This window comes from Rhea pennata, unplaced genomic scaffold, assembly GCF_028389875.1.
Source record: "Rhea pennata isolate bPtePen1 unplaced genomic scaffold, bPtePen1.pri scaffold_32, whole genome shotgun sequence".
Classification (NCBI taxonomy): domain Eukaryota; kingdom Metazoa; phylum Chordata; class Aves; order Rheiformes; family Rheidae; genus Rhea; species Rhea pennata.
Genome location: NW_026907679.1, coordinates 2,744,077 through 2,771,723, shown reverse-complemented (window position 1 = coordinate 2,771,723; position 27,647 = coordinate 2,744,077). Strand labels below are relative to the sequence as shown.

The following is a 27,647-nucleotide window of genomic DNA, read 5'->3' as shown; positions in this document are numbered from 1 at the left end:
TGTCCAGAAAAAGAATGATTGAGAGTTGCATTCCAGGGTGTTTTCTCCATAAAAGAAAAAGTAAATTTTGATCAAAAAAATGGAGATGGATAAACAGATTTCTTCCTTTCTATCGCTGTCCATAAATTCCTCTAGCCAGAGGCATTGATAATTCCTGCAACGGCACAAGCAGGGTTTCCTTTGGCTTGGATTGTGTTTTGTTTTCTGGTCCCTCCCAAGTTATCTTGAGCAGATGGTCCCCTTGTACTGGAAGATCATCCTGATATTTAACCAGTGCAAGCCTTTACTTTATATGTGTGTGTGTGTATACATACATACATATATATATATATATATGTATATATATATATGTAATAGAAACAAAAATAAAAACAACTTCTCGATTGATTGCCCTATGAACAATGCAAAAATCAAAATAGAAACTGAACTTCCTGACTGCTTCCGAAGCATTCCCGCCAATATGAAGAAGACATGCCCTGAAATCAGAAGTTAAAGCTCAACACTGACAAGATAAACCAGGAGGTAGAGGTGACTTACACCTTCAGCCCTCCCCCGTAACAGCTAGTTCTGGAGAGCAAGAGCTTGTGGTACTCAATTGCTCTCAACACCAAACACAGAACCTTTCAAGCTGTGATGAAATCAGAGAGAACTGGCAGAGCTTGGGCTGTGTGCTTTTCTGAAAGACAGATTTAGAGCTCAAGGAATGTTAAACTCATGCCTTGTGAGAGAGTCACAAAGGGATTCATTAAATCCTCCCAGGTCGTTGACAGTATGAGCTTTGGAAGAGATGTAATAAGTCCCTTGGGAGCAGAACTGTGGGTCCGGTTAGTCTCCCAGCAGATCTGTGTGGCTATGGGAGCTCACACAGTTGTTCAAAGTCCATTTCAGTGGCCTTTGGAAACAAAGAAGAAGTGTTCACCCATGCCACGTAACTCCCTTTGCCTTCTTAAAGATGTTCTTAGTGAACTACTACCAACTTTGCACGCTGGGAGAGTAGAAGGCAGCCCATGAGTTCTGCCAAGATGCCTTGGACTTAGGAAAGAGACCACAAGCTCAGTGTGGAAGAAGGCCTCTGAGTAAGAGCTGCCATGCTGAAAATCTGCACACTGCAACTCTTGCAAACTGAGTGACCCAACGTTCTGATGGAGAGCTGACAAAGGATTACTGCTTCAGGCATTCATCTTAAGGGATCTCCCTTAAAAAGAGAGAAATATTAATAAACGATATGCCTGCTGAATGGAATTCAAGCGTTGTTTCTTATCTCCTTGAGACAGTGATAAAAAATCAAGTAGGGACAGGATTATTTTCTACAGTTCTTCACGTGCATCTTTAGCTGCTCCGTCAGTAAGAATTCTGGAATTTTAGAAGAGCTTTAGAGTGGTGAGGGGGAAAAGGGGAAGACCATGCAGAGGAATTACGGAAGCCTCAGCTTCCTAAAATCTTATCTCAAAATGAAACCTTGCACATTGCTTTGAACGCCTTTCCAGAGAAAAGGTAAAAAGTGACGTATTTTGTATGATAACTTCATCTTGGAAGAAACCCTTTTTAAAATATTTCTCAGTGAGCAAGAGAGTTCAAACACAGGTTGGTAAGCGTGGCCTGCAGGTCACAAACTGAGGTACCAGGGTCGTCTGCGCAGAAAGAGGTCAGATGCTGATTTGTCACAATGAAATTTACCTGTTGCTGACAAAGCTGAAAACCAGCAGCTGCCCCTGGAAAGTGCAGCTGCTTTTGCTCTAGCTTTTATTTCTCCTCTGTGGCTCCCTTTCTCCCCATTAGCTTGGGGAGTGCCCGCACCGTGTACTCATTTCCCAGGATGTAGATTATGGGATTTAGCAAGAGGTGATGGTTGTTTTAAGACTGATATCACAGTGCCCTCAGTGACGCTGGTGCAAGGGCAGGAGTAAATGAAGATGAAGTACCCCAGAAAGAGCCTTACATCCATAAGCAGAAGCGCTGAGGGCCTTGTGCAAACCTTTGGACAGATGTTTCATCAGCAAGACTAGGAGGATGCCATAAAAGGCCAGTGGGATCATGAAGCAAGTATAGAGGAGCTCAGAGCTGGAGATTATCAGTGTCTCAATAATGTAGGCTTTTGTGCAAGCTAGCTTGATCACCACCAGCTCCTCACAGATCAAGCTGTCAAATTCTGTGAAGCAGGGCAATTTGATCATAATTCTAGTCAGGCTGTAGAGGATCCCTGTTCCCGTGCACACAGCCCCTGCCAGCTGAAGTGCGTAGGGTTGCAGATGGTGCCGTAGCCGTCATTGGCCTGCTGTCATTGGCCGTTACAGCAAGGAGGCAGATTTTTATACAGACAGAGATGATGGCAGAAATGTGGGCCATGCATCCTTCCAAAGAGACGATTTCCTCTACACAGAAGAGGTCACCCAACATTTCAGGCTCTGTAACAAATGAATGCTGGATGTAGGGAAGAAAGAGTTGCTGTGGGAGAGGCACGTGGCTAGGAGGAACTATTGCTCATGGGCAATGGACAGCATTATGAGGAGGCTGCCAGACAGAGTCATGAGGTGCAGGGGCAGAAACACCACAGGGAGGATCTTTAGTGCCGACAAGCTGGGAAGGGCACACCAGTGCGGCCAGCTCACAAGGGCTTTGGGGGTGTCAGGTCTCCCTGATGGCCTGAGGAGGCTACAGAGTGGTACACCTCTCCATGCTATGCCCGTTGCCTTGGTCTTCTTGGCAAACAGGCATTCTGGGGTCCCACCATGCCTGCCTTCTCCATCATGGCTTTCTTCAGGCCTCCAGGCTAAGAGATTCTTCCTCCAGTGTGGCAAAGATGTCTTCCTCCCCTCTGAGGAAGGCTTCTAGTCTTCCCTCAAAGGCATCTCATTCTGACATCCCCCCATGTGTCCTGCTGCATGTTCCAGAGGAGATAGCTCTTGGCCTTGCTCATTAGACCTTTTCCTTCCAGGACACACACACACAGTCTCCTCCGGGGTGCTGGAGCAGGTCCCACCTATGCCACCGAGTCCTCTCAGATTCCTCTGGCTCCTCAAAGACTTCCCCTAAGATCTCAAAGGGATCATCTCAGCTTTCCTCCAGAGTCTCCTGCACAGCACCACAAAGAGCAAATTCAGCTGTGCTGCAGAGCTATGTGGAGAGGACGAGCCCCCCAAACTTCCTTGAAGGACTAGGATGTGAAGACCGAGGGGTCAAGATATTTCTTGCCCCGATGGCTCCAATCAGCTTGCTCAGGACAAGGCAACTGCCTCTGGGCACCCATGGGCTCATGCCCTTGCCCCAGCATGAGCTCCCTCCCTCCATGGAGAGCAAGCAGCTGCTCAGCACGACAGCCTCTTGCCTACTAAGGCCACACACCCACAAATGAGCTCCTCACTCAGCGCAAACAGATCATGCGCCTGTCTCCTGGCATTAAGAGCTCACTCACCACAGAGAAGAGGGCATCAGCAGAGATGGAAGGAGCAAAGGTGAGCCCTGGCACTTGTGCTGAGAGGATGGGTTCATGGTGGGCATGCAAGGTGGGAGGGAAGCTGCTGTTAGAGCTAGCAGGACTTCTTAAGAGGGGGCTGAAGGTGGTCAAGGGCAGAGGGAAGAACAGGTTAGACATGAGGACTTGTGATGGAGAAGTGGCAGTAGGCATGGGAGGCAGCGTCAGGCAGTGTCCAAGTGCGGAGCATCAGGCACAGGCCCTTGACAAGCAGGCGAGGCACGGCAGGGAGTAGCCTCAGCACCACAGCGGAGCAGAGAAGGTGCAAAGCAAGGTCAGGAGGTAAGGCCGGACGAAGGCAGGAAGGGGTCTCTGTTCTAAATGGAGGTGCAGCTGCTGAGTGTTCCCATCAGTGGGTGTGCTGATACGCAGGCACCGGTGCCCTGAGATGTCCTGCGATAAAGCCCTGCTTGGTAGCCATCGATAGCCCTGCTGCCTGCGCGTGGGTGCGTTTCTGCCCAAGGGAGGCCTCCAGAGAGCCTGCAGAGCCTTGGCTGCAGCCATCTGTGTGCCAGCTGCAAAGCCTGGCAAACTGGCAGGGGGTCTGGGAGGCTCCACCTCTTCTGCTGCCCTGCGGCACTGTGACAGTATTGACGGGTGACAGCACAGTGACATCGGGGACCTGGAGCCATGCCGTAGCTTCCCCTGTCAGGGGTCTGCTGGCCCAGCATTGGCACGTGGCACAAGGCCCCTGGGGTGCCAGGCCTCATGCAGCCCCTGTCGTCAGGACACCAGGGTGGCTGCGCCTCTCCTTGCATGGCCATGCATCTCCTGTGGGTGGCCAGCAAAGCCTACTGGGCTCCTTTCTCTGTGTTCCTGTGCACCAGGGTTCCCTTGTCACTGTGGAAAGGACAAGAGTCTGGCCACAGCCTGATACAGCGAAGTGGCTTCTCCCACAGCTCCACAAGCAGCCATGTAGATGAGCAGAGCTGGATAGTGTACCAGCAGCTGGGCAGGGGGGATCTGCTGGCAGAGGTGGGTGTGCTGGAGGTAAGGGGCGACCTAAGTTCTTCTAAGCAACACAGCATGGCCTCAGGTGCTATGGGTGCAGGTTCCTCTGCCTGCATGCCTCACAGCAGCAGTGCCAAGGCCCTAGCTGCATGTGTTCAGGCCCATAGAGCAGCAGGTCCAGGAAAGCAGTGCGCTTTCTTCTCAATGCATGTTCACCATGAGGACAACCTCTTAAAGTTTGCACAGTGGTTACTGTGGCTGTCAGTACAAATACCAGGCCCTGAGATTGCTGCTGCCAGGCCTCCCAGCTGTGGGCATAGTCAGTTTGAATCCGTGTGCCTAGGATTTTCCAGAAGGTCAGAACCTAATCACATCTCTGTAATAGGCTCATGAAGCAAACACTTTCTGACTGACCAGCTGCCTTCAAGTCTGTTGAAGACAGTCTACTCATGGAGCTAGGGGAGAGTCACAGGTGTGCTTAGGTGCCTGGGTGAGGTAGAACTCAATTCAATGCTCACATTATAGCCCCCAACATCCGTGCAGGTGACCAAAGATCGAAAAGCTGTTGTCCCAACCAACCTGGTGATGCACACAGGAGGAGGTTCATCTGGTTAATTGATAAAGCCTTTTGTGAATAGCATTGTCCTGGCCTCCGCCCCCCACCCCCCACCTACCTTGATAGCATCAGTGAAAGGAAATGGCAGTGAGCAAGGCTCTGGAAGCACAAAGGCTTGAGCTCATTCTGGAACTGGAGCCTGTAGGAAAGTTCTGATTTTCCCAGTATCTTGAACAGTGCTGGGAGTGGTTGGCAGAGGCACCGTTCACCTCAGTCAGCCTCTCTACTAAACCCAGCACTCAGCCCCCTCACAGCTTGTCAGGAGGTTTCTGAGGCCTTGCACATGCACCACTGCCTGTGTGCATACCACCGTGTTGGGCACCTAGTTGCACACCTGTCCAGGAGTTGGACAAGACATCGTCCTGGGCATGTCTGGTGTCTTTTCAGGAGATTCAGCTGCAGATGCACAGAGCTATTTTCGCATTGTAACTCTGCCACTGTCAGGATGCAGCAAGGGCCAGTTGCTCCCCTCAGGACTGGGAGTTGGGAGCCAAAGACTGTCACATGACTGGCATGGGGGGGACAGCAGCAGCCAGGGCCCCATCCCACTGTACCCACCTCAGGTGAGTGAAGCTGGCCCAGACACTGTAGCCAGGTTCAAGCACGTGTCCAGATATTCCGGAGTGTTCATGGTGATGTGACAGGCGATGAAACACAGAGAACCTTTTCTAGTACCTGGCCACCTGGCCTGTAGTTTCTAACCACCTCACCTAACCCCTGCGAAGCCCAGGGTGTGCTCCATGCAGGTTTGACAGATACTATGCTCTGGGATCTTCCAGGGTCTTGTGCAGAAGAGAGGCCATGCAAGGCTGACCTTTCCCCTCCATCGGGATATAGAGACATGCAGAAGGACGGAGCTGGCCACAGACCACCTCACAGCTGTTGTGTGTGGTGTGCGGTCAATGCTGGAAGGGCTGGTCTGGGACAATGATCATGGAGTAGCTTCAACAGTGTGTGCATATGTACGGAGAAGAATCTACGGGAGATCTGGCAAAAAGTCAGTCTGGCAGAGTGCGTGATTGCAGCTCCAGAGTGTGTTCTCTGCACACTGACCAAACTCCTGTCAAGGTCAGACATGCATATTCCATTTCATCAACAATGTCAAGCTCCTTCACAGCCAGTAGCTGCTCCAGCTGAGCACAGCTGAGATAAGGAAAGAGTTCTAGTAGATTTAAGGTGCCTGTAGGGTATAACAAGCTGAGTCCCACCTTGGTTTCTGACTTGTGCTTCCAGCAACCTCCCATCCGCGACGTTCCCAGGCAGCTCCCAGGGCTACCCAAGTAGTTTGGAGTGTAAGTCTTCTATTAAATCTATCCTGATTTAATGGAGTACCCACACTATGCCAGTATCCAACCCTCCTTTTTCTGCCTTGTGGTCACAGCACACAGCACAGGGAAGAACCTGAGCTCTTCTCCTCTGTGCTCACCATGTCTTGGTGCCTTTCTCAGGAGACCTGCATTTGCCCTGCGAGTACATAGCTCTGCTGTCACACTGCCATTCACATGCAGTAGCTGCCTGCTGGCATTTCTCCCCACTCAGCCCAGCTCCGCCCCCACCTGTTCCCACCTCCTCTGCCCTCTCCCCAGCCCACCCAGCAGAGCAACTCAAGATGAGGGAGACCCACTACAGTGCCTGCTACAGGGAGCTGCAGAGCACTGGATGCTTACCGCACAGCCCAGGCACTCTGAAGAGCACAGCAGCTCCTGGGAGGCAAGGAGGGGTGTCAGCCTTCCCATCAGCCCCAGGGCTGGGGGCCAGAAGTGGCACAAGGAAACGGAGGCCAGTCACTCCATGTCTCCACTGATTCCATGACAAGCAGATCCTTAACACTGGTTGTCTGCAGACTCTCTGACCAGCCATCCTGGGCCCGAGGTGCCTCAGGCAGCTGCAGTGACACAGCAGCCTGCCCTGGACTGACAAACATAGCAACAGGTTTTCATTTATTCCTCCCCACAAGCACACGATTGCTCCCTTGCTCTTCTCTACAGGCATCCTTGCTCCCCAGAGAGCCTTTACTCAGATCAGTGTGTGCATGCTGGCCTGGTCAGCCATTCCTGCACCCCTCCCCTGGGCTCTGCATAGGCCCTGGTCTGCCGGTGCTGCTCTGCAGAGCGAGCGGGCTGTGAGGCCCCAGGGTGACTCTGCCTTGGCCATGCTGATCAGGGCAGAGACTATTGGACCAGCATCACTGCATTGACAACCCCCTGACCAGGGTCTGTGGCTGTGGAGGATGGATGGAGAAATCACAGGGCATTGCACATTGCTCAGGATGTGTTCAGAGGTGTCACTAGACCCAGCCCACTCCCTCTCCTCAGGGACATGTGGGGCATTCCTTGCTTTGGCCCTTCACATTTGCTTTACTCTGCCTGGTTCTGAGAATCTCTTCTCACTGCCCATTCCAGGCACACGCTGCCCCTGGAGATGCCCTGTGCTCTCTGGGTGACTCCATATTCCCTTGCAGTAGGACGGCCATCTGTCACAAGCTCTCCAATTTGTGGGACAGTCCCCAGCACACACCTCTTGATCACTCACCCTCTCCAGGCACCCTGGGCACTCACAAGTGACAGTTAAATCCAGCCCTCATTCCCAAACACATCACCCAAAAGCGATGATGCCCCTAAGCCCATGGAAAATGTAAGCACAACAACAGGGCCTTTTTGGGTGCAATTCCCTGAGCAGACTCTTGGCTCTATCTCTGGGAAAAGACTCCATCATTCAGGCAGAGTACTCAGAAGACCCTCTTTTATTACAGAGATGCTACTTGGGAGGCCGGCTCCGACACAGTGATAGGCAGATTTACAGAAGGCCTCTGGGTGAGAAAGACAAGGTTTGTGCCTCCAGAAATGTGGGAAGAATTCAGACATCTCTCCACAAACATGACTATCACAGACAGACCTCCCAAAGCACAAGAGATGCTGGAGATGAACTGGGAATCAGTTGTGAGGAGAGATGGGCAGCTCATTGCTGCTGAACTAGTACCATCTGGATCAGTTTCCTCAGTGCCTGCTGGAGCTCCTTGTTCCTCATGCTGTAGATGAGGGGGTTTACTGTTGGAGGCACCACTGCGTACAGAACAGCCAGCACCAAATCCAGAACTGGGGAGGAGATAGAAGGTGGCTTCAGGTAGGCAAACATGACGGTGCTGAGAAACAGGGAGACCACGGCCAGGTGCGGGAGGCACATGGAGAAGGCTTTGTGCTGGCCCTGCTCAGAGGGGATCCTCAGCACAGCAATGAAGATCTGCACATAGGACAGCACAATGAAAACGAAACATCCAAACACTAAACAGCTAATAATCCCAAGAAGCTCAACTCCCCTGATGTAGAAGTCAGAGCAGGAGAGCTTGAGGATCTGGGAAATTTCACAGAAGAACTGGTCCACTGTGTTGCCTTGGCAGAGCGGAAGTGAAAATGTGTTTCCAGTGTGCAGGAGAGCATTGAGAAACCCACTGGCCCAGGCAGCTGCTGCCATTCTGACACAAGCTCTGCTGTCCATGATTGTGCCATAGTGCAGGGGATTGCAGATGGCAACATAGCGGTCATAGGCCATGACAGTGAGGAGAGAATACTCTGCTGAAAACAAGAAGAAAACCAGGAAGACCTGGGCAGCACATCCTGAGTAGGAAATGGACCTGATGTTCCACAGGGAATTGGCCATGGATTTGGGGACAGTGGTGGAGATGGAGCCAAGGTCGAGGATGGAGAGGTTGAGGAGGAAGAAGTACATGGGGGTATGGAGGCGGTGGTCACAGGCTACGGCTGTGTTGATGAGGCCGTTGCCCAGGAGAGCAGCCAGGTAGATGCCCAGGAAGAGCCAGAAGTGCAAGAGCTGCTGCTCCCGGGTGTCAGCGTACACCAGGAGGAGGAACTCACTGAGGGAGCTGCTGTTGGACATTTTGCACCTCCTGAGCTTGGGGGATTGTCCAAGGAAGAACAGATAGACACAAATTAGGACACACTTCTCTGAGCAAAGCTCTTTCAACCACCCCTCCCTGCCCCCGAACACACACACATTAGCACTCCCCATCTCAGCAGCACCATCACTGAGCTCCGTGGCTTAAACTCTGGTTTGTGCTGGCTGAGTTTGCCATGAGGAGCAGCGGCCTCTGCCCATGGGCTCCCGAGGAGTCAGCCCTGACCTACAGCACTGAGTATATATGAGCAGACGTGACTAAGATTTATATTCCCAGTTCCAGTCAAATTTGATCCACTCCATCCTAAACAATGTAGGTTCATGAAGAGTTTTAAGGCTTTTTTTTTGGTTTATTTTCTTTAGCTGACTTTGACCCTGTCACACCGGAGGAGGATTCTTGGAGGTAGAAATCATCCGCACTTCTGCTGCACTCAGAATGACCATTTCTGATTCCAACGAGGCAAAAGGATTCACTCTGGCTTTGGTGTAGAGGGAGGAGCGCTGGCTTGTTCCCAGGTGCCCTCTGCCCCCATCTCAGAGGTGGAGAACAATTGCAAAAGGGTTTTTCATGTTACCAAAAAGGAAATGGCACTGTGGAGAGCAGAGACATCCACTTCCAAAGTGCCCACCAGCACTCTTTCTGAGGATATGTGTGTGTGTGTGTTGGGGGGGGATATTCAGCCCTCCCCTTCTGGCCAGCAACACATCGTTGCTCCTTCCAGCTGCCCACATCCAGCCTCCCAGTAGCATTTCCGTGTTCTTAGGATCTAGATGCTTCTCCCTAAGGCACCTAGGTTACACCCAGCTGCAAAGGGAGAGCTGTGCCCTTCTGGAGGGCAGCTTGCAGCCCAGCCAGACACCCCAGAGAAATGGCTCAATGTCCTAAGGGTGTTGAGGATGTTCAGAAGAGAGAGTTGCCTCCTGTCTGGGCAACTGCACTGTCCAGAGCCCCAAAGGTTAGAGGGGGACTTGTGCATCTCACTGTCAAAGACATATCTTCATGACAGGTGCCACATGGTCGGTGTCTGAACTGCATCAACACCCACCCCCCCATGCCTAGAGCGCCCAAGGGGAAGGACAAGGGCAGCATGGGCAGGTAGGAAAGAAACAGGGAGCAACGTCATGGTATTTGTGCAAGGGAGGCAGGGACAGGGAGGAACAGAGAGACACTCAGGAGTGTCACTTCTCCTGGATGTCTGACTGCTGAGGAAATGACTCATGTCCTGTACCCCATATCCTTGAGGGAAGACAGCTGTATTGGGTGGGAGAGGAGAGGCGGCACTGGAGTGGATAGTTTCCTCTCACACTTTGGCCATGGCTCTGCTGCCTAAAGCCGTCCCTGCAGGGAGCTGTGTCTCTGTCCCCATGTCTCTTCTCTCTCATTGCTCACAGACCCCATCCCACCTGCTGAGCATTCAGCTCTGCCCTGCAGAAAGCTCCCAGAGGCAGGGCACTGTCCAGGGGCAACTCCAGGTTTGTAGGAGCTAAGGAGCAGGTGAAGCAAACGTAGCTGAGGCTCGAAAGGTGCTGCTGACTCTCACTGTAGGCTTCAGGGTGGATGAAAGCATTTGCCAAGTCCCTCCCAGAACTGCTCCTCTCTCAGTGCCACTGTCCTGCAGCCTCAGTCCCCTGTCTAAACCTGACAGATCCAATCCCATTTCACCCCACCCAAACAGAAAATAACTGAAAGCACCATCTCATGAAAGCACCTTCTCTTTCAGCTCTCCCCTGCCTTGGCATTACTGCTGAAAAGTAACCTCTGGGTATGACTCCTAGCCCTGTTGCATGCACTAGCCTCTCCATGGGAGAAAGCACCTGTCCTACCAGGGGTCCCTCCTTTCACCCATAGCTTTCACCCTGCAGCATTGTGTGGAGCTCCCAGGCAGGCTGAGTGCTGACCCTCGCAGGCAGCAGAGTCCCTGCCCCAGGCACACAGCACCCTGGGGTGCAGAGACTCTACTCTGAAGGAAAGTCCATGCCCACCTGGGTGCACAGCCAGGCTTCACACCCCTGCAGCCATCCCTCCAAGAAAGGAGCAGGGTGATGTGTCCCTTGGACCTCTCTTCCTTCCTCTGGCAGGGAATCCTTGCTCTGAAGCATCTCCCCATCCTCCACACTCACAGGATGGGATGGGCTTAGAAGACTCCCCCAGGAAACACAGCAGCATTGCCCTGGAGCCAGAGACTTACCATGCAAAAGGCTGTGAAGATTTCTCCCACAAGGAGCTCTCCTCCGGCCTCTCACTCTGCACTGCCTCTCACTTCCGTCTTCTCTCATCTCATCTCCTCAGCAGCAGCAGGCAGTGCCCAGAGTCCTGCTGCTGTTTGCAGAGGAGCTGTCTCTGGACACAGCCATCTCTCAGCAGTGCTGCCAGGCTGCCATGAGCAACCTCTGTCCCCAAAACTGGGCTCAGCAGAGGACCAGCTGAAGGCAGGAGTTGTTCTGTCCCTTGTGCTCCCTCCTCCTGGGAGATGTTCCCCCAAGTAGGTAAAATAATCACCAGTATTCCCTTTCTAAAGAGGGCAGAGAGACTGATTCCAACATTGCCATCTATTTCATCAGAGGATGGCAGTCTATGGTAAGTGGAAATGTCCTCAGCTGGAAGCTCCTAGTTCCATCTCCTAACTAGGCAGGACACCCAGACAGGGACAAGAAAGGGAGTTCACTGACACATGGTTCAGTCAATCTCGGCATCACATCCTGGTTTTGAAGACCCTGCGTTGCATTTAGATTCAGATCCCCTATCCCTACCGTTAACTCCACAAGCACACAGGAGGTAGGATTCCCCCTGCCAAAACTGAAGGGAGCACAGCACAGAGGTCTGCATGCGAGCTCCTTGTCTCAGCTCCCGTTCTAATCACTGAAGATGGAGGCTGGGAGTCAGCTGCTCACACACAAAGACTTGGTGACAGTTGATGAGACAGAGGTCATCCCAGGCATGTGCCAGTGTGTGCTTGCTCTGATGGAGTGACTGGGAGCCCTGAATCCTCCTAGAACATCAGGTGGGGGCCAGGTGGCAAAATATCTTGGTCATCTGCAATGATGCTATGAAGCTGAGACTAATGAAAATTCCACTGTTACGAACAGCAGTTCTAGTTCAGTGCAGACACGTGATTTCAAATGGCAGGGGTGTCCAGCACAACCACCTGTCTCTAGCAGATCCACCCTGGGACCTAAAGGAAAACCATGCCCCTTTGGAGTGACTGCTGGGCACGTGCCCCAGGCATCTCGGGTTTCCTACATGTGCCCAAACAAACGAATAGCAACACTGGGGACTGGGCTAATGAGGACCTTAGAGTGGTGGTATCACAGGTTGCCCAGGCTCACAGACTTCTTCAGCAACACTTTGTCCTGCCTGGAGATTGGTTCGTCTGTCATGGGCCCCAAGGTGTCACACAGTCAGCTCGGACAGCCAACTCCACTACTACTATTCCTGCACAGCCCAGCTCTGTTCCTCCCTGGCCTTGGGCACTGCAGGGTTTGCTCTCTTAATGGGAACCTTCTTTCACCATTACATTGCCACCTGCTATCCATGCCAGTAAGCTACCACTTGCACTCAAAGCCTTTGCATACATAAGGTCTTTGGTAACACGTGACAAATCTTTGGTCACCCCTACAACTGAGGTGCTGAAGCCAGAATGTATGCAAACACACACAGCCTGGGGTGCAGGCAGGAGCAATGCACAAGCTGTCACAAGATCATCACCTGGTTGGAATAACGGAGATGTGGTGGGATTGCTCGCCTGACTGGAGTCCTTCAACAGCAGGTACAAGTTCTGCAGGAGGGACCACCAGGGAAGATGAGGAGGGGGATGCCCTATGTGTGAAGGGGTAGCTTGGATGTAGGGAGCTCTTCCATGGGATGGACCAAGGGAGGCAGCTCTGCAGGGCAGAAGAGCTCAGGAAAACCAGCAGATCATTAAGGAACACGTCTGTCAAGAACAAGAATGCTCCTTAAAGAAGAGTTTGTAAAATTGGCTCTCTATTGTCTTGTAAAGGTTGTGGAGATCAGGGAAGGTCCCAATGAGCAGAGAAAGGAGTGTGTTGTGCCCATCTTCAAAAAAAGGCCACAAGGACAAACCAGGGAGCTGCAGGCCTTTCAACCTCACTCTGGGGAAGAGTGTGTCATAGAGCCAGCCTCTCCAGTCACATGTGTGGGCAGGAGAAGAAGGTGCCTGGGAAGAGTCAGCATGGATTTACTGAAGGTAAATCATTCTTGACCAACCTGATTGCCTTCTGTAATAAAAGACTTGCACATGTGGAGAAGAGGAGAGTAGTGGATGGTGGCATGGTGACAGAGACAACAGCTGCAGAACAAAGACCTCTGCTCTTTCAGGCTCTTCAGCATGCCAGTGCCCTCCACTGTCTCCACTAGACTGTCCTACACTGTCCCATGCCTGCTGCTGGGTGCCTGCAGACTGTAAACACTCAACCTGCTTCCCCACCTTGCTCCCACCTTGGGATCTCCCTCCCACTACTGATGTCTCCCTGTCCTCACTGAATGTTCCTTGAAACACAGAGCCAGGGACTGATCACAGACTCCCTCTGGGTGACCTGTAGCACCACATCACTGCTCTTTGAGTGACACTGATTCCCGTTAATGTCTGGTTTGATCTTCCAAGCTGCAGATTGTGATGCTTTCCCCTTCCTATGCTGCTTCCCACTACCAAGAAAAGTGCCTGGGAGACCCACGCTGAGACACAAGTGCTGACACGCTGGCATGGATAGCAGGTGGTAATGGAATGGTGAAAGGAGGTTCCCACTGAGACAGCAAACCCTGCAGTGCTCAAGGCCGCAAAGAAAGGGCTGGGCTGTGCAGGAATGCCAGGAAAGGGACTGACTGCGTGAACTGGCTCTGTGACACTGTTGGGCATTTGTCAGATTTCTTGAACCAGTCTCCAGGAAGGACAAGATGCCACTGAAGAAATCCCTGGGCCTGGGCAACCTGTGATGCAGCTATCTTGAGATCCTCATTAGTCCAGTCCCTGTTTGTATCATCTGGTGGGGTGAGAAGAGGTTCAGTGGGAGGAGAGCAAGAAGTGTTTGAGACATGGTTTCCCTTTAAGTGTCATGCTGTATGTGCTAGAGACAGGTGGCTGTGCTGGACACCCCAGGCATCTGACGTGGCCATGTCAGCCCATTTCTGTGTCATTAAATGAAGTATCTGCCCTGAACTGGCAGACAGCTGTTCGTAACATTGGACTCTGCGTGTGTCTCAGCTTCACAGTGAGTGGAGCTCTAGTTGTAGCAGGCATCTAGTGTCATTTCAGATGGCCAAAGAAATTCCTCACCTGGCCTCATCCAATGCTCTAGGAAAACATGGGTCTCCCATTTGCTGCAGCAAAGCAAGTGGTCATTGGTACATGCCTTGTACCAACTTCGTGTCTTCAACTGTCACCAAGTGTTTGTGTATGAGCAACTGATTCCCACCCTCCATCTCCACTGACTGCAAAGGGAGCGCAGACAAGGAGCTCTCATGCAGATACCTGCCGATTAGAGGGAGGCATGGGAGGAGGAGTAGGAAGATTTTCCAAATCAACAACTGGCTACACTGCTGGTGTTGGCAACAGGGTTTTGGGTTCTATGACCATGGAACATGGTTTGAAGACCAACAACTGGTGGGGAGAGATGGGATTCACTTCACCAAGCAGGGCACATTTGCCTTTGAAAACAGGTTGGCCAGTCTAGTAAAGAGGGCTTTATACTAGCTAGAAGGGGGGGGAGGTGGGGGCGGGGTGTCATACAGACAGGGTAGATAACAAAACACAAGTTGGGTTGGGGGGTCTCCAATGGGTAAATCCAGCTAGGGATGTGTGTTTGGGACATGGCTATGGGCGACCCCCGTATACCCTTCATGGGAAACCTGCATGCATGACTACCTCTCCGAAATGCAGGTATACCAATGCATACAGCATGGGGAACAAACAGGAGGAGCTGGAGATCTGTGTGCGACTGCAGGGCCATGATCTCATTGCAATCACAGAGACATGGTGGGATAGCTCATGAGTGGAACGCTGTCATGGATGGCTATGTGCTTTTTAGGAGAGACAGGCCAGAAAGATGATGTGGTGGAATTGTTCTTTATGTGAGAGAGCAACTGGAAGGCATCGAGCTCTGCCTAGGGTTGGGGGAGGAGTCAGTCGAGAGCTTATGGGTAAAGATCAAAGGTCAGGCTAACACGGGGAACACTGTTGTGGGTGTCTACTACAGGCCACCTGATCAGGAAGAGGAAGTTGATGAGGCCTTCTACAGACAGCTGGAAGTAGCCTGAATATCACAGGCCCTGGTTTTCATGGGAGACTTCAACCACCCTGACATCTGCTGGAGGGACTACACAGCAAGGCACAAGCAGTCCAGGAGGCTCCTGCAATGCATTGTTGATAACTGCTTGTCAGATATGGTTGAAGAACCTATGAAGAAGGGTTCTGGATCTTGTCCTTACCAAAAAGTTCTGCTGGATCTTGTCCTTACCAGCAGAGAGGAACTGGTTAGAGATGTGAAGGTTGGGGGCAGCCTTGGCTGCAGTGACCATGAGTTGGTGGAGTTCAGGATCCTGCAGGAAAGAAGTAAGGCAACAAGCAGGACTGGAGCCCCGGACTTCAGGAGAGCAGACTTTGGGCTCTTCAGAGACCTAATTGGAGGAATCTCATGGGTTAGGGCTCTAGAAGAAAGGGGGGGCAGGAGAGCTGGCTAGTATTCAAGCATCACTCCCTCCAAGCTCAAGAGCGGTGCATCCCAGGGAGAAAGAAGTCCAGCAAAGGGGGCAGGAGACCTGCATAGATGATCAAGGAGCTCCTGACAAAACTCAGAAAGAAGAAGAAAGTACACAGAATATGGAAGAGGGGACAGGCTACTTGGGAGAATTATAGGAATGAAGCCAGAGTATATAGAGACGCAACTAGGAAGGCTAAGGCCCAGTTGGAATTGAGTCTGGCAAGGGATATCAAGGACAACAGGAAGGGCTTCTTCAAATACATCGTTAGCAAGAGGAGGACTGGGGAAAATGTGGGCCCACTACTGAATGGGCGGGGGCCCTGGTGACAAGGGATACAGAGAAGACAGAATTACTGAATGCCTTCTGTGCTTCAGTCTTCACTGCTAAGGGCAGCCCTCAAGAATCCTGCAGCCTGGATGTGAGGGAGAAAGTCTGGAGAAGGGAAGACTTTCCTTTCATTGAGGAGGATAGGATTAGAGACCTTCTGACAGGCTAGACATCCACAAATCCATGGGCCCAGATGGGATGCACCCATGGGTACTGAGGGAGCTGGTGGATGTTGTTGCCAGACCGCTCTCCATCATCTTTAAAAGGTCCTGGGGAACTGGAGAGGTGCCTGAGCACTGAGAGAAAGCCAGTGTCACTCCAGTCTTCAAGAAGCACAAGAAGGAGGACCCAGGCAACTATGGGCCAGTCAGCCTCACCTCCATCCCTGGAAAGGTGATGGAACAGCTCATTCTGGATGTCAGCTCCAGACATATGGAGGAAAAGAAGGTGATCAGGAGTAGTTAGCATAGATTCCCCAAGGGGAAATCCTGCTTAACCAATCTGATAGCCTTCTATGATGGAATGACTGGCTGGGTAGATGAGGGCAGAGCAGTGGACGTTGTGTACCTTGACTTCAGCAAGGCTTTTGACACTGTCTCCCATAACATCCTCCTAGAGAAACTCAGAAAGTGTGGGTTAGACGAGCAGACAGCGAGGTGGATTGAGAACTGGCTGAAAGGCAGAGCTCAGAGGGTCATCATCAGTGACATGGAGTCTGGTTGGAGGCTTGTTGCTAGTGGAGTTCCCCAGGGCTCAGTACTGGGTCCCATCCTGTTCTATTTATCAATCAATGACCTTGATGAGGGGATGGAGTGCCTCCTTAGCAAGTTTACAGCAAGCTGGGAGGAGTGGCTGACACACCTGAGGGCTGTGCTGCCCTTCAGAGACCTTGACAGGCTGGAGAGCTGGGCAGAGAGGAACCTCCTGAGGTTCAACTAGGGCAAGTGCAGAGTCCTGCACCTAGGGAGGAATAACACCATGCATCAGTACAAGCTGGGGGCTGACCTTCTGGAGAGTAGCTCTGCACAGAAAGACCTGGGAGTGCTGGTGGATAACAATTTGACTCTGAGCCAGCAATGTGGCCTTGTGCCCAGGAAGGCCTATTGTCTCCTGAGGTGCATTAGGAAGAGTGTTGCCAGCAGGTTGAGGGAGGTGATCCTGCCCCTCTACTCAGCCCTGGTGAGGCCTCATCTGGAGTACTGTGTCCAGTTCTGGGCTCCCCAGTCCAAGAGAGATGTGGAGCTACTGGAGAGAGCTGGAGAGAGTCCAGCATACGACTACGAGGATGATCAGAGGGCTGGAGCACCAGCCCTACGAGGAAAGGCTGCGAGAGCTGGCCCTCTTCAGCCTGGGGAAGAGAAGACTGAGGGGGGACCTTATCAATGTGTATAAGTACCTGAAGGGTAAGTGTCAAGGGGGTGGGGACAAACCATTTTCAGTTGTCCCATGTGACAGGACAAGAGGCAATGGGCACAAACTGAACCACAGGAAGTTCCGCCTGAACGTGAGGGGGAATTTCTTCCCTGTGAGAGTGACGGAGCACTGGCACAGGTTGCCCAGAGAGGTTGTGCAGTCTCCTTCGCTGGAGATCTTCAAGGCCTGCCTGGATGCAACCCTGTCTACCATGCTCTAACTGACCCTGCTGAGCAGGGGGGCTGGACTAGATGATCTGCAGAGGTCTCTTCCAACCTTACTGATTCTATGATTCTTTGCCATGAAAGACCCTAGCACAGCAGCAGGAACCTGCTGGAGGTATGTACCTGTAAAGGCATGTGAGGCAAAAGAGGGAGATGAGAGCTGGCATGGTAAGCCCTGAGGAGAGCACTTTCTGTCTGCTTCCTGGAGGTGGGAAGTGCCTGGCTGTTCACAGGCAGGGCCTGCTGCAAAGCCTTGGACTAGAAGGGAATGGGAGGGCAGGAGAGTTGGGCTTTGTGTGTTTTGGGGCCCCTGGTGGGTTATCTGCCTGCTGCCATGTCTAGTCCTGTCCCTGGTATATCCCTGCTACAGAGGCACATCTTGGCTGGCCACCCTCCGTGATGCATTGGGGCAGGGGGTGCAGCGTGTCACAGCAGCTTCATCTCCTGTGGTGAAAATGAGGGTGTCCCCAATGCTGTGCTGCTCTGACGGGGAGCAGGTGTCTGGAGAGAGCAGGGCTGTGCATGGGGAGCCCTGCCAAGATGGGGAGGAAAGAGTTAGACAGGGGGATTGGTGCTGGGGCAGTGGCAGTGGGCACAGGAGGCAGCGGTAGGCAGTGTTCAAGAGCAGAGCAGCAGACACAGGCCCTCGATGAGCAGGGGAGGCACTGCAGGAAGTGGTCTCAGCACCAAGGCAGGACAGAGGAGGTGCAAAGCAAGGTCAGGAAGCAAGGCCAGAGGAAGGCCGGCAAGAGGTCTGCGTACCAAATGGAGGTGCAGCTGCTGAGTGCTTCCGTCAGTGGGTGTCCTGAGGTGCAGGACACCCGGATGTCCTGCAATAACATCCTGTTCGATAGGCATCAATAGCCCTGCTGCCCACGCAGGGGTGTGTTTGTGGCCAAGGATGGCCTCCAGGGAGCCTGCAGAGAGCCCTTGGCTGCAGCCATCTGTGAAGCCTGGCAGACTGGCAAGGGGGCCTGGGAGCCTCTGCCTCTTCTGCTGTCTTTGGGCGTTGTGACTGCGTTGTTGGGTGACAGCACGGTGACATCAGGAGCCTGGGGCCTCACCACAGCCTCTCCGGCCTGGGGTCTTCTGGCCCAGCATCAGCGGGAGGTACAAGGCCCCTGGGGTGCTAGCCCTCATGCAGCCCCTGTCACCAGGACACCAGGGCTGCTAAGTCTTTCCATGCATGGCCGTACATCTCCTGTGGGTGGCCAGGAAAGCCTGCTGGGCCCCTTCCTCCTGTGCACCAGGGTGGCCCTGTCACCACAGAAAGGGCAGAAGTCCAGCCACATCCTGTCATGGTGAAGTGGCTTCTCCCACAGGTGCACAAGCAGCCACGTAGATGAGCAGAGCTGGATAGTGTACTAGCAGCTGGGCAGAGGTGGGTGTGTTGGAGGTGAGGTGCAAGCTAAGTTCTTCTAGGCACCTGAGCAGCTCATAGGTGCTCTGGTTGCAGGTTCCTCTGCCTACCTGCCTGCCTCACAGCAGCAGTGCCAGGGCCCAAGCCAGCACGGTTCTCTGTCTTCAGGCACAGAAGAGCAGCAGGTCCAGGAAAGCAGTGCTCTCTCTTCTAAACACGTGTTTCTGATGGGTTCAACCTCTTGAAGGTTGCACAGTGGCTACTGTGGCTGTCAGCACAAATACCATGCCCTGAGATTGCTGCTGCCAGGCCTCCCAGCTGCTGGTGTATGTGGTTTGAATCGCTGGTGCATAGGACTCTCCAAAATGTCAGGACCTAAGCAACATCTCTGTAATAGACCCATGAAGCAGGCACTTTCTGACTGACCAGCTGCCATCAAGTCTGATGAAGATAGTCAACTCATGGAACTAGGGTGTGCTTACAGGTGTGTTCCCAGGTGTGCTTAGCTGTCTGGGTGAGGTGGAACTCAAGTCAGCTTTCACATTAAACTCTCCAGCATTGATGTAGGTGACCAGAGATTGAGAAGCTTCTGCCCCAGCCAAGCTGGCCAAGCACACATGAGGACATTTATCTGGTTAATGGATAAAGACTTTTGTGAACAACATTGTCCTGGCTTCTCTCCTCCACCTCCCTTGACAGTATCAGTGAAAGGAAATCGCAGTGAGCAAGGCTCTGGAGGCACAGAAGATTGAGCCCTTTCTGGAGTTGGAGCCTGTAGGAAAGTTCTGATTTTCAAGCATCTTGAGCAGTCCTCAGAGTGGTTGGCATAGGTGACATTTCCTGCAGTCAGCCTCTCTACTAAAGCTAGCACTCAGCCCCCTCACGGCTTGGCAGGAGGTTCCTGGGGCCTTGCACGTGCACCACTGCCTTCTTGTGTGAATGCCACCGTGTTGGGCAGCTAGTTGCACAACTCTCGAAGAGCTGGCCAATACCTCTTTTGGGGCATGCCTGGTCTTTTTGGAGGAGACTCAGCTGGATATGTGCAGGTCCATTTTCTCATTGTAGCTCTGCTATTGTCCAAGCACATCAAGGGCCCACTGCTCCTTCTGAGACTGGGAGGTGGGAGTCAAAGACATTCACATGGCTGGCACGGGAGGGACATCAGCAGCCAGGGCCCCATCCCACAGTACACACCTGAGGCGAGTGAGGATGGCCCAGAGACGAAAGTCAGGTTCAAGCATGCATCCAGATCATCTGTCATGTTCACGATGATGGGACAGGCAGTGAGACACAGAGTACCTTTTTTGGTACCTCACCACCTGGCCTGTAGTGCCTGACCGCCTCACCTAGCCCTTGCCCAGCCAAGGCTGTGCCCCATGCAGGCTTCAGCAGACACCATGCTCTGGGATCTGCTGGGGGTCTCATGCAGAAGAGAAGCCATGCAAGGCTAGCATTTTCCCCTCCACCAGAACATGGAGACATGCAAAAGGATGGAGCTGGTCATGGACCACCCCACAGAGGGGGTGTGCTATCAACCCTGGAACGGCTAGCCTGGAAGAATGACCATGGGGAAGCTTGCCCACTGTGTGCATATGTAGGGAGAAGATCTGTGGGAGATCTGGCAGTGAGTCAGGGGACTGGCAGAGTGCGTGATCGCAGCCACAGAGTGTTCTCTGCACACTGACCAAACTCCTGCCAAGGTCAGACGTGCATATTCCATCTTGTCAACAATGTCGAGCTGCTTCACAGCCAGTGGCTGCTCAAGCTGAGCACAGCTGAAATAAAGAAATAGTTCTAGTAGATTTAAAGGGTCCCTAGGGTACAACAAGCTGATTCCCACCTGGGTGTCCAACACATGCTTCCAGTAGCCTCCCATTAGCGACCCTCCCAGGCATTCCCAGGGCTCCCCAAGCAGTTTGGAGTGTAAGTCTTCTATTAAATCCAGCCTGATTAACCTCCCATGATCCTTGAGTACCCATCTTATGCTGGTATCTGACCTTCCTTTTTCTGCCTTGTGCTCACAGCACACAGCACAGGGAAGAACCTGAGCTCTTCTCCTCTGCACTTGCCATGTCTTGGTGCCTTTCCCAGGACACCTGCATTTGCCCTGCAAGCACACGCCTCTGTGCTCCCACAATGCCATTCGCGTGCAGCAGCTGCCTGCTTGCACTTCTCCTCATCCAGGCCCTGTGCTGCCCAGCCCAGCTCCACCCCATCTGTCCCCACCTCCTCTGCCCTCTCCCCAGCCCACCTAGTACAGTAGCTCAAGATGAGGATGATCCATGACAGTGCCTGCTGCAGGGAGCTGCAAAACTCTGGATGTTCACCCATAATCTAGGCACTCTGAAGAGCACAGCAGCTACAGGGCGGAGGGTGGTGGTGGTCAGAGAGGTGTGTCAGCCTCCCCCTCAGCCCTAGGACTGTGGTCTACTGTGGTCTAGCAATGGCAGACGGAAATGTAGTCCAGTCACTCCATTTCTCCACTTCTCCCATGGCCACGACATCCTTAACCCTGGCTGTCTGCAGACCCTCTGGCCAGCCCTTCTACCCAGGACAGCACGAGAGTCCTGGGTGCGAGGAGCCTCAGGATCCAGTGACATAGCAGCCTGCCCTGAACTGACAAACACAGCATCAGGTTTTTATTTATTCCTCCCCACAAGCATGTGATTGCTCCTTTCTTCTCTACAGGCATCCTTGCTCCCCAGAGAGCCTTTCCCCAGGTCAGTGGGTCTATGCTGGCCTGGTCAGCCATTCTTGCACCCCTCCCCAAGGCTCTGCATAGGCCATGGTGTGGTGTTGCTGCTCTGCAAGGCGAGTGGGCCATGAGGCCCCAGGGGGACTCAGCCTTGGCAGTGTTGATCAGGGAAGTGGCTATTGGACCAGCATCACTGCATCTGACAACCTCCCACCCAGAATCTCCAGCTGTGGAGGATGGATGGAGCAATCACAGGGCATTGCACATTGCTCAGGATGTTTTCAGAGGTGTCTTCAGACCCCGCCCACTCCCGCTCCTCAGGGACATGTGGGGCATTCCTTGCTTTGGCCCTTTACATTTGCTTTACTCTGCTTGGTTTTGGCGAGTCTCCACTCACTGCCCATTCCAGGTACACACTGCCCCTGAATATGTCCTGTGCTCTCTGAGTGACTCCATATTCCCTTCCAGAAGGACGGCCATCTGTCACCAGCCCTCTAATATGTGGGACAGTCCCCAGCAGACACCTCTTGACCACTCACACTCTCCAGGGGCACTGGGCACCCACAAGTGACAGTTAAATCCAGCCCTCATTCCCACACACATCACTCAAAAGAGATGATTCCCCTTAGCCCATGGAAAATGTAAGCACAACAACAGGGCCTTCTTGGGTGTAATTCCCTGAGTGCATTCTTGGCTCCAGCTTTGGAAAAAGACCCCAACATTCAGGCACAGTACTCAGAAGACCCTCTTTTATTACAGAGATGCTACTTGGGAGGCCAGCTCTGACACAGTGATAGGAAGATTTACAGAAGGCCTCTGGGTGAGAAAGACAAGGTTTGTGCCTCCAGAAATGTGGGAGGAATTCAGACATCTCTCCACAAACATGACTATCACAGACAGACCTCCCAGTGCACAAGAGATGCTGGAGATAAAGTGGGAATCAGCTGCTAGAAGAGATGGGCAGCTCATTGCTGCTGAACTAGTACCAGCTGAAACAGTTTCCTCAGTGCCTGCTGGAGCTCCTTGTTCCTCATGCTGTAGATGAGGGGGTTCAGTGTTGGAGGCACCACTGCGTACAGAACAGCCAGCACCAGATCCAGAACTGGGGAGGAGATAGAAGGTGGCTTCAGGTAGGCAAACGTGACAGTACTGACAAACAGAGAGACCACAGCCAGGTGAGGGAGGCACATGGAGAAGGCTCTGTGCCGGCCCTGCTCAGAGGGGATCCTCAGCACAGCCCTGAAGATCTGCACATAGGACAGCACAATGAAAACGAAACATCCAAACACTAAACAGCCGCTAATCCCAAGAAACCCAACTCCCCTGAAGTAGGAGTCAGAGCAGGAGAGCTTGAGGATCTGGGAAATTTCACAGAAGAACTGGTCCACTGTGTTGCCTTGGCAGAGTGGTATGGAAAATGTGTTTCCAGTGTGCAGGAGAGCATTGAGAAACCCACTGGCCCAGGCAGCTGCTGCCATTCTGACACATGCTCTGCTGTCCATGACTGTGCCATAGTACAGGGGATTGCAGATGGCAACGTAGCGGTCATAGGCCATGACAGTGAGGAGAGAATACTCTGCTGAAAATAAGAAGACAACCAGGAAGACCTGGGCAGCACATCCTGAGTAGGAAATGACCCTGGTGTTCCAGAGGGAATTGGCCATGGATTTGGGGACAGTGGTGGAGATGGAGCCAAGGTCGAGGATGGAGAGGTTGAGGAGGAAGAAGTACATGGGGGTATGGAGGCGGTGGTTGCAGGCTATGGCTGTGATGATGAGTCCGTTGCCCAGGAGGGCAGCCAGGTAGATGCCCAGGAAGAAGGAGAAGTGCAAGAGCTGCAGCTCCCGGGTGTCAGCGTACACCAGGAGGAGGAACTCACTGAGGGAACTGCTGTTGGACATTTTGCACCTCCTGAGCTTGCAGGAGTGTCCAAGGAAGAACAGATAGAAAACAATTAGGACAGACTTCCCTGAGCAAAGCTCTTTCAAACTGCCTTCCCCCCGAACACACACACAGTAGCACCCCCCATCAAAGCTGCACCATCACTGAGCTCCATGGCTTAAACTCTGGTTTTTGCTGGCTGAGTTTGCCATGAGGAGCAGCGGCCTCTGCCCGTGGGCTCCCGAGGAGTCAGCCCTGACCTACAGCACTGCCTACATGGGAACAGACGTGACTAAGATTTATATTCCCAGTTCCAGTCAGATTTAATCCACTCCATTCTAAACAATGTAGGTTCATGAATAGTTTTAAGTCTTCTTTGGTTTTGTTTTCTTTAGTTGAATTTGACCCTGTCACACCGGAGGAGGATTCTTGGAGGTAGAAATCATCCACACTTCTGCTGCACTCAGAATGACCATTTCTGATTCCAGAGGGGCAAAAGGATTCACTCTGGCTTTGGTGCAGAGGGAAGAGTGCTGGCTTGTTCCCAGGTGCCCTCTGCCCCCATCTCAGAGGTGTAGAACTATTGCGGAAAGTTTCCTTTTCATGTTACCAAAAAGGGAATTGCACTGTGGAGAGCAGAGACATCCACTTCCAAAGTGCCCAACAGCACTCTTTCAGAGGGTATGTGAGGGGGGTCTCAGCCCTCCCCTTCTGGCCAGCAACACACTGGGTTCCTTCCAGCTGCCCATATCCAGCCTCCCAGTAGCATTTCCGTGTTCTTAGGATCTAGGTGCCTCTGCCTAAGGCACCTGGGTTATACCCAGCTGCAAAGGGAGGTCTGTGCCCCTCTGGAGGGCAGCTTGCAGCCCAGCCAGACACCCCAGGGAAATGGCTGAATGTCCTAAGGGTGTTGAGGGTGTTCAGAAGAGAGAGTTGGCTAATTCCTGGCCCCCTACACTGCATTGTCCAGAGCCCCACAGGTTAGAGGGGGATTTGGGCCCCTCACTGTCAAAGACATATTTTCATGGCAGGACCCACATGGTTGGTGTCTGAACTGCATCAGAAACCCCCTGCCCAGAGCACCCAAGGGGAAGGACAAGGGCAGCATGGGCAGGTAGGAAAGAAACAGGGAGCAACATCACGATATTTGCGCTGAGGGAGGCAGGACAGGGAAGGACAGAGAGACACTCAGCAGTGTCTCCTCTCCTGGATGTCTGACTGCTGAGGAAATGACTCATGTCCTGGACCCCACAGCCTTGAGGCAAGAGGGCTGTATTGGGTGGGAGAGGAGAGGGGACTTTGGAGTTGATAGTTTCCTCTCACACTTTGGCCATGGCTCCGCTGACAAAAGCCATCCCTGCAGGGAGCTATGTCTCTGTCCCCACATCTCTCCCCTCTCAGTCATCACAGACCCCATCCCTCATGCTCAGCATTCAGCTCTGCCCTGCAGAAAGCTCCCAGAGGCAGGGCACCTCCAGGTTTGTAGGAGCTCAGGAGCAGGTGAAGCAAAGCTAGCTGAGGCTGGAAAGGTGATGCTGACTATCTGTAGGCTCCAGGTAGATGAAAGCATTTGCTGAGTCCCTGCCAGAACTGCTCCTCTCTCAGTGCCACTGTCCTGCAGCCTCAGTATTCTTTTAAACCTGACAGATCCAGTCCCATTTCACCCCACCCAAACAGAAAATAACTGAAAGCACCAACTCATGAAAGCACCTTCTCTTTCAGCTCTCCCCTGCCTTGACATTCCTGGTGAAAAGTCACCTCTGGATATGTCCCCCAGCCCTGATCCATGCAGCAGGCTCTCCATGGAAGAAAGTACCTGTCCTGTCAGGGGTCTTTCCTTCCTCCCAGAGCTTCTCCCTCCAGTGCCATGGGGATCTCCCTGCACAGGCTGAGTGTTGACCCTTGCAGGCAGCAGAGTCCCAGCCCTAGGCACACAGCATGCTGGGCCACAGAGACTCTGCTCTGAAGGACAGTCCATGCCCACCTGGGTGTACAACAAGGCTTCACACCCCTGCAGCCATCCATCCAAGAAAGGAGCAGAGTGACATGTCCCTCTGACCATGTGGCAGGGAATCCTTGCTCTGAAGTTTCTCCCCATCCTCCACACTCACAGGATGGGATGGGCTTAGAAGACTCCCCCAAGAAACACAGCAGCATTGCCCTGTAGCCAGAGCCTTACCATGCAAAAGGCTGTGAAGATTTCTCCTCCCACAAGGAGCTCTCCTCTGGCCTCTCACTCCACACTGCCTTTCACTTCTGTCTTCTCTCACCTCATCTCATCTCATCTCCTCAGCAGCAACAGGCAGTGCCCAGAGTCCTGCTGCTCTTTGCAGAGGAGCTGTTTCGGGACACAGCCATCTCTCAGCAGTGCTGCCAGGCTGCCATGAGCAATCTCTGTCCCCAAAACTGGGCTCAGCTCAGGAGCACAGGACCAGCTGAAGGCAGGAGTTGTTCAGTCCCTTGTGATTCCTCCTCCTGGGAGATGTTCCCTCAAGTAGGCTAAAATAAACACCTGTTTTCCCTTTCTAAAGAGGGCAGAGAGACTGATTCCAACATTGCCATTTATTTCGTCAGAGGATGGCTCTCTATGATAACTGGAAATGTCCTCATCTGCAAGCTCCTAGTTCCATCTCCTAACTAGGCAGGACACCCAGACAGGGATAAGAAGGGAGTTCACTGACACATGGTTCAGTCAATCTCGGCATCACGTCCTGGTTTTGAAGACCCTGGGTTGCATTTAGATTCTGATCCCCCTATCCCCACTGTGACCTCCACAAACACACAGGAGGTAGGATTCCCCCTGCCAAAACTGAAGTGAGCACAGCACAGAGGTCTGCATGCGAGCTCCTTGTCTAAGCTCCCGTTCTAATCACTGGAGATGGAGGCTGGGAGTCAGTTGCTCACACACAAATACTTGGTGACAGTGGAAGAGACAGAGATCATCCCAGGCACATACCAGTGTCTGCTTGCTCTGATGGAGTGACTGGGAGCCCTGAATCCTCCTAGAACATCAGGTGCGGAACAGGTGGGAAAATATTTTGGTCATCTGCAACGATTCTATGAAGCTGAGGCAAATGAAAATTCCAGTGTTACAAACAGTAGTAGTAGGTCAGTGCAGACATGTGATTTAATGACACAGAAATAGGCTGGCAGGGCTATTTCAAATGCCAGGGGTGTCCAGCACAACCACCTGTCTCTAGCAGATCCACCCTGGGACCTAAAGGAAAACCAAGCCCCTTTGCGGTGATTGCTGGGCAAGTGCCCCAGGGCATCTTGGGTTTTCTACATGTGCCCATCCCGTCTCCATTCAAGTGTGCTGTATACATGGGAGGCACATCACACCAGGGCCTCTGCTCTAGGCCCTGTACTCACAAACCCTTCTAGCTCTCTGACCACTGAACACTTTTTCACCCTGCTGTATAAAGAGAGCAGGGATTGGGCTAATGAGGACCTTAGAGTGGTGGTATCACAGGTTGCCCAGGCTCACAGACTTCTTCAGTGACACTTCATCCTGCCTGGAGATTGGTTCAAGTCTGTCACCGGCCCCAAGGTGTCACAGAGTCAGCTCGGGCCATCAACCACACTCCTGCGATTCCTGCATGGCCCAGCTGTGTTTCTCTCTGGCCTTGGGCACTGCAGGGTTTGCTCTCTTAATGGGAACCTTCTTTCACCATTACATTACCACCTGCTATCCATGCCAGTAAGCCACCACTTGCACTCAAAGCCTTTGCATACATACATAAGGTCTTTGGGGACACGTGACAAATCTTTGGTCACCCCTACAACTGAGGTGCTGAATCCAGAATGTATGCAAACACACACAGCCTGGGGTGCAGGCAGAAGCAATGCACAAGCTGTCACAAGAACATCACCTGGTTGGAATAACAGAGATGTGGTGGGATTGCTCGCCTGACTGGAGTCCTTCAACAGCAGGTACAAGTTCTACAGGAGGGACCACCAGGGAAGATGAAGAGGGGGGTGCCCTATGTGTGAAGGGATAGCTTGGATGTAGGGAGCTCTTCCATGGGATGGACCAAGGGAGGCAGCTCTGCAGGGCAGAAGAGCTCAGGAAAACCAGCAG

The 27,647-nt window shown here is 52.7% G+C and overlaps 2 protein-coding genes across 2 annotated transcripts; both read right to left on the bottom strand.

Moving 5' to 3' along the window:
• Positions 1-7,997: 7,997 nt before the first annotated feature.
• Positions 7,998-8,936, bottom strand: LOC134154627 (olfactory receptor 14A16-like). Its single transcript, XM_062601302.1, has one exon. It carries the CDS (start codon positions 8,931-8,933, stop codon positions 7,998-8,000), a length of 936 nt encoding a protein of 311 aa, XP_062457286.1. The 5' UTR covers positions 8,934-8,936.
• Positions 8,937-22,650: 13,714 nt separating this feature from the next.
• On the bottom strand, positions 22,651-23,592 carry LOC134154623 (olfactory receptor 14C36-like). Its single transcript, XM_062601298.1, has one exon. It carries the CDS (start codon positions 23,584-23,586, stop codon positions 22,651-22,653), a length of 936 nt encoding a protein of 311 aa, XP_062457282.1. The 5' UTR covers positions 23,587-23,592.
• Positions 23,593-27,647: the final 4,055 nt, after the last annotated feature.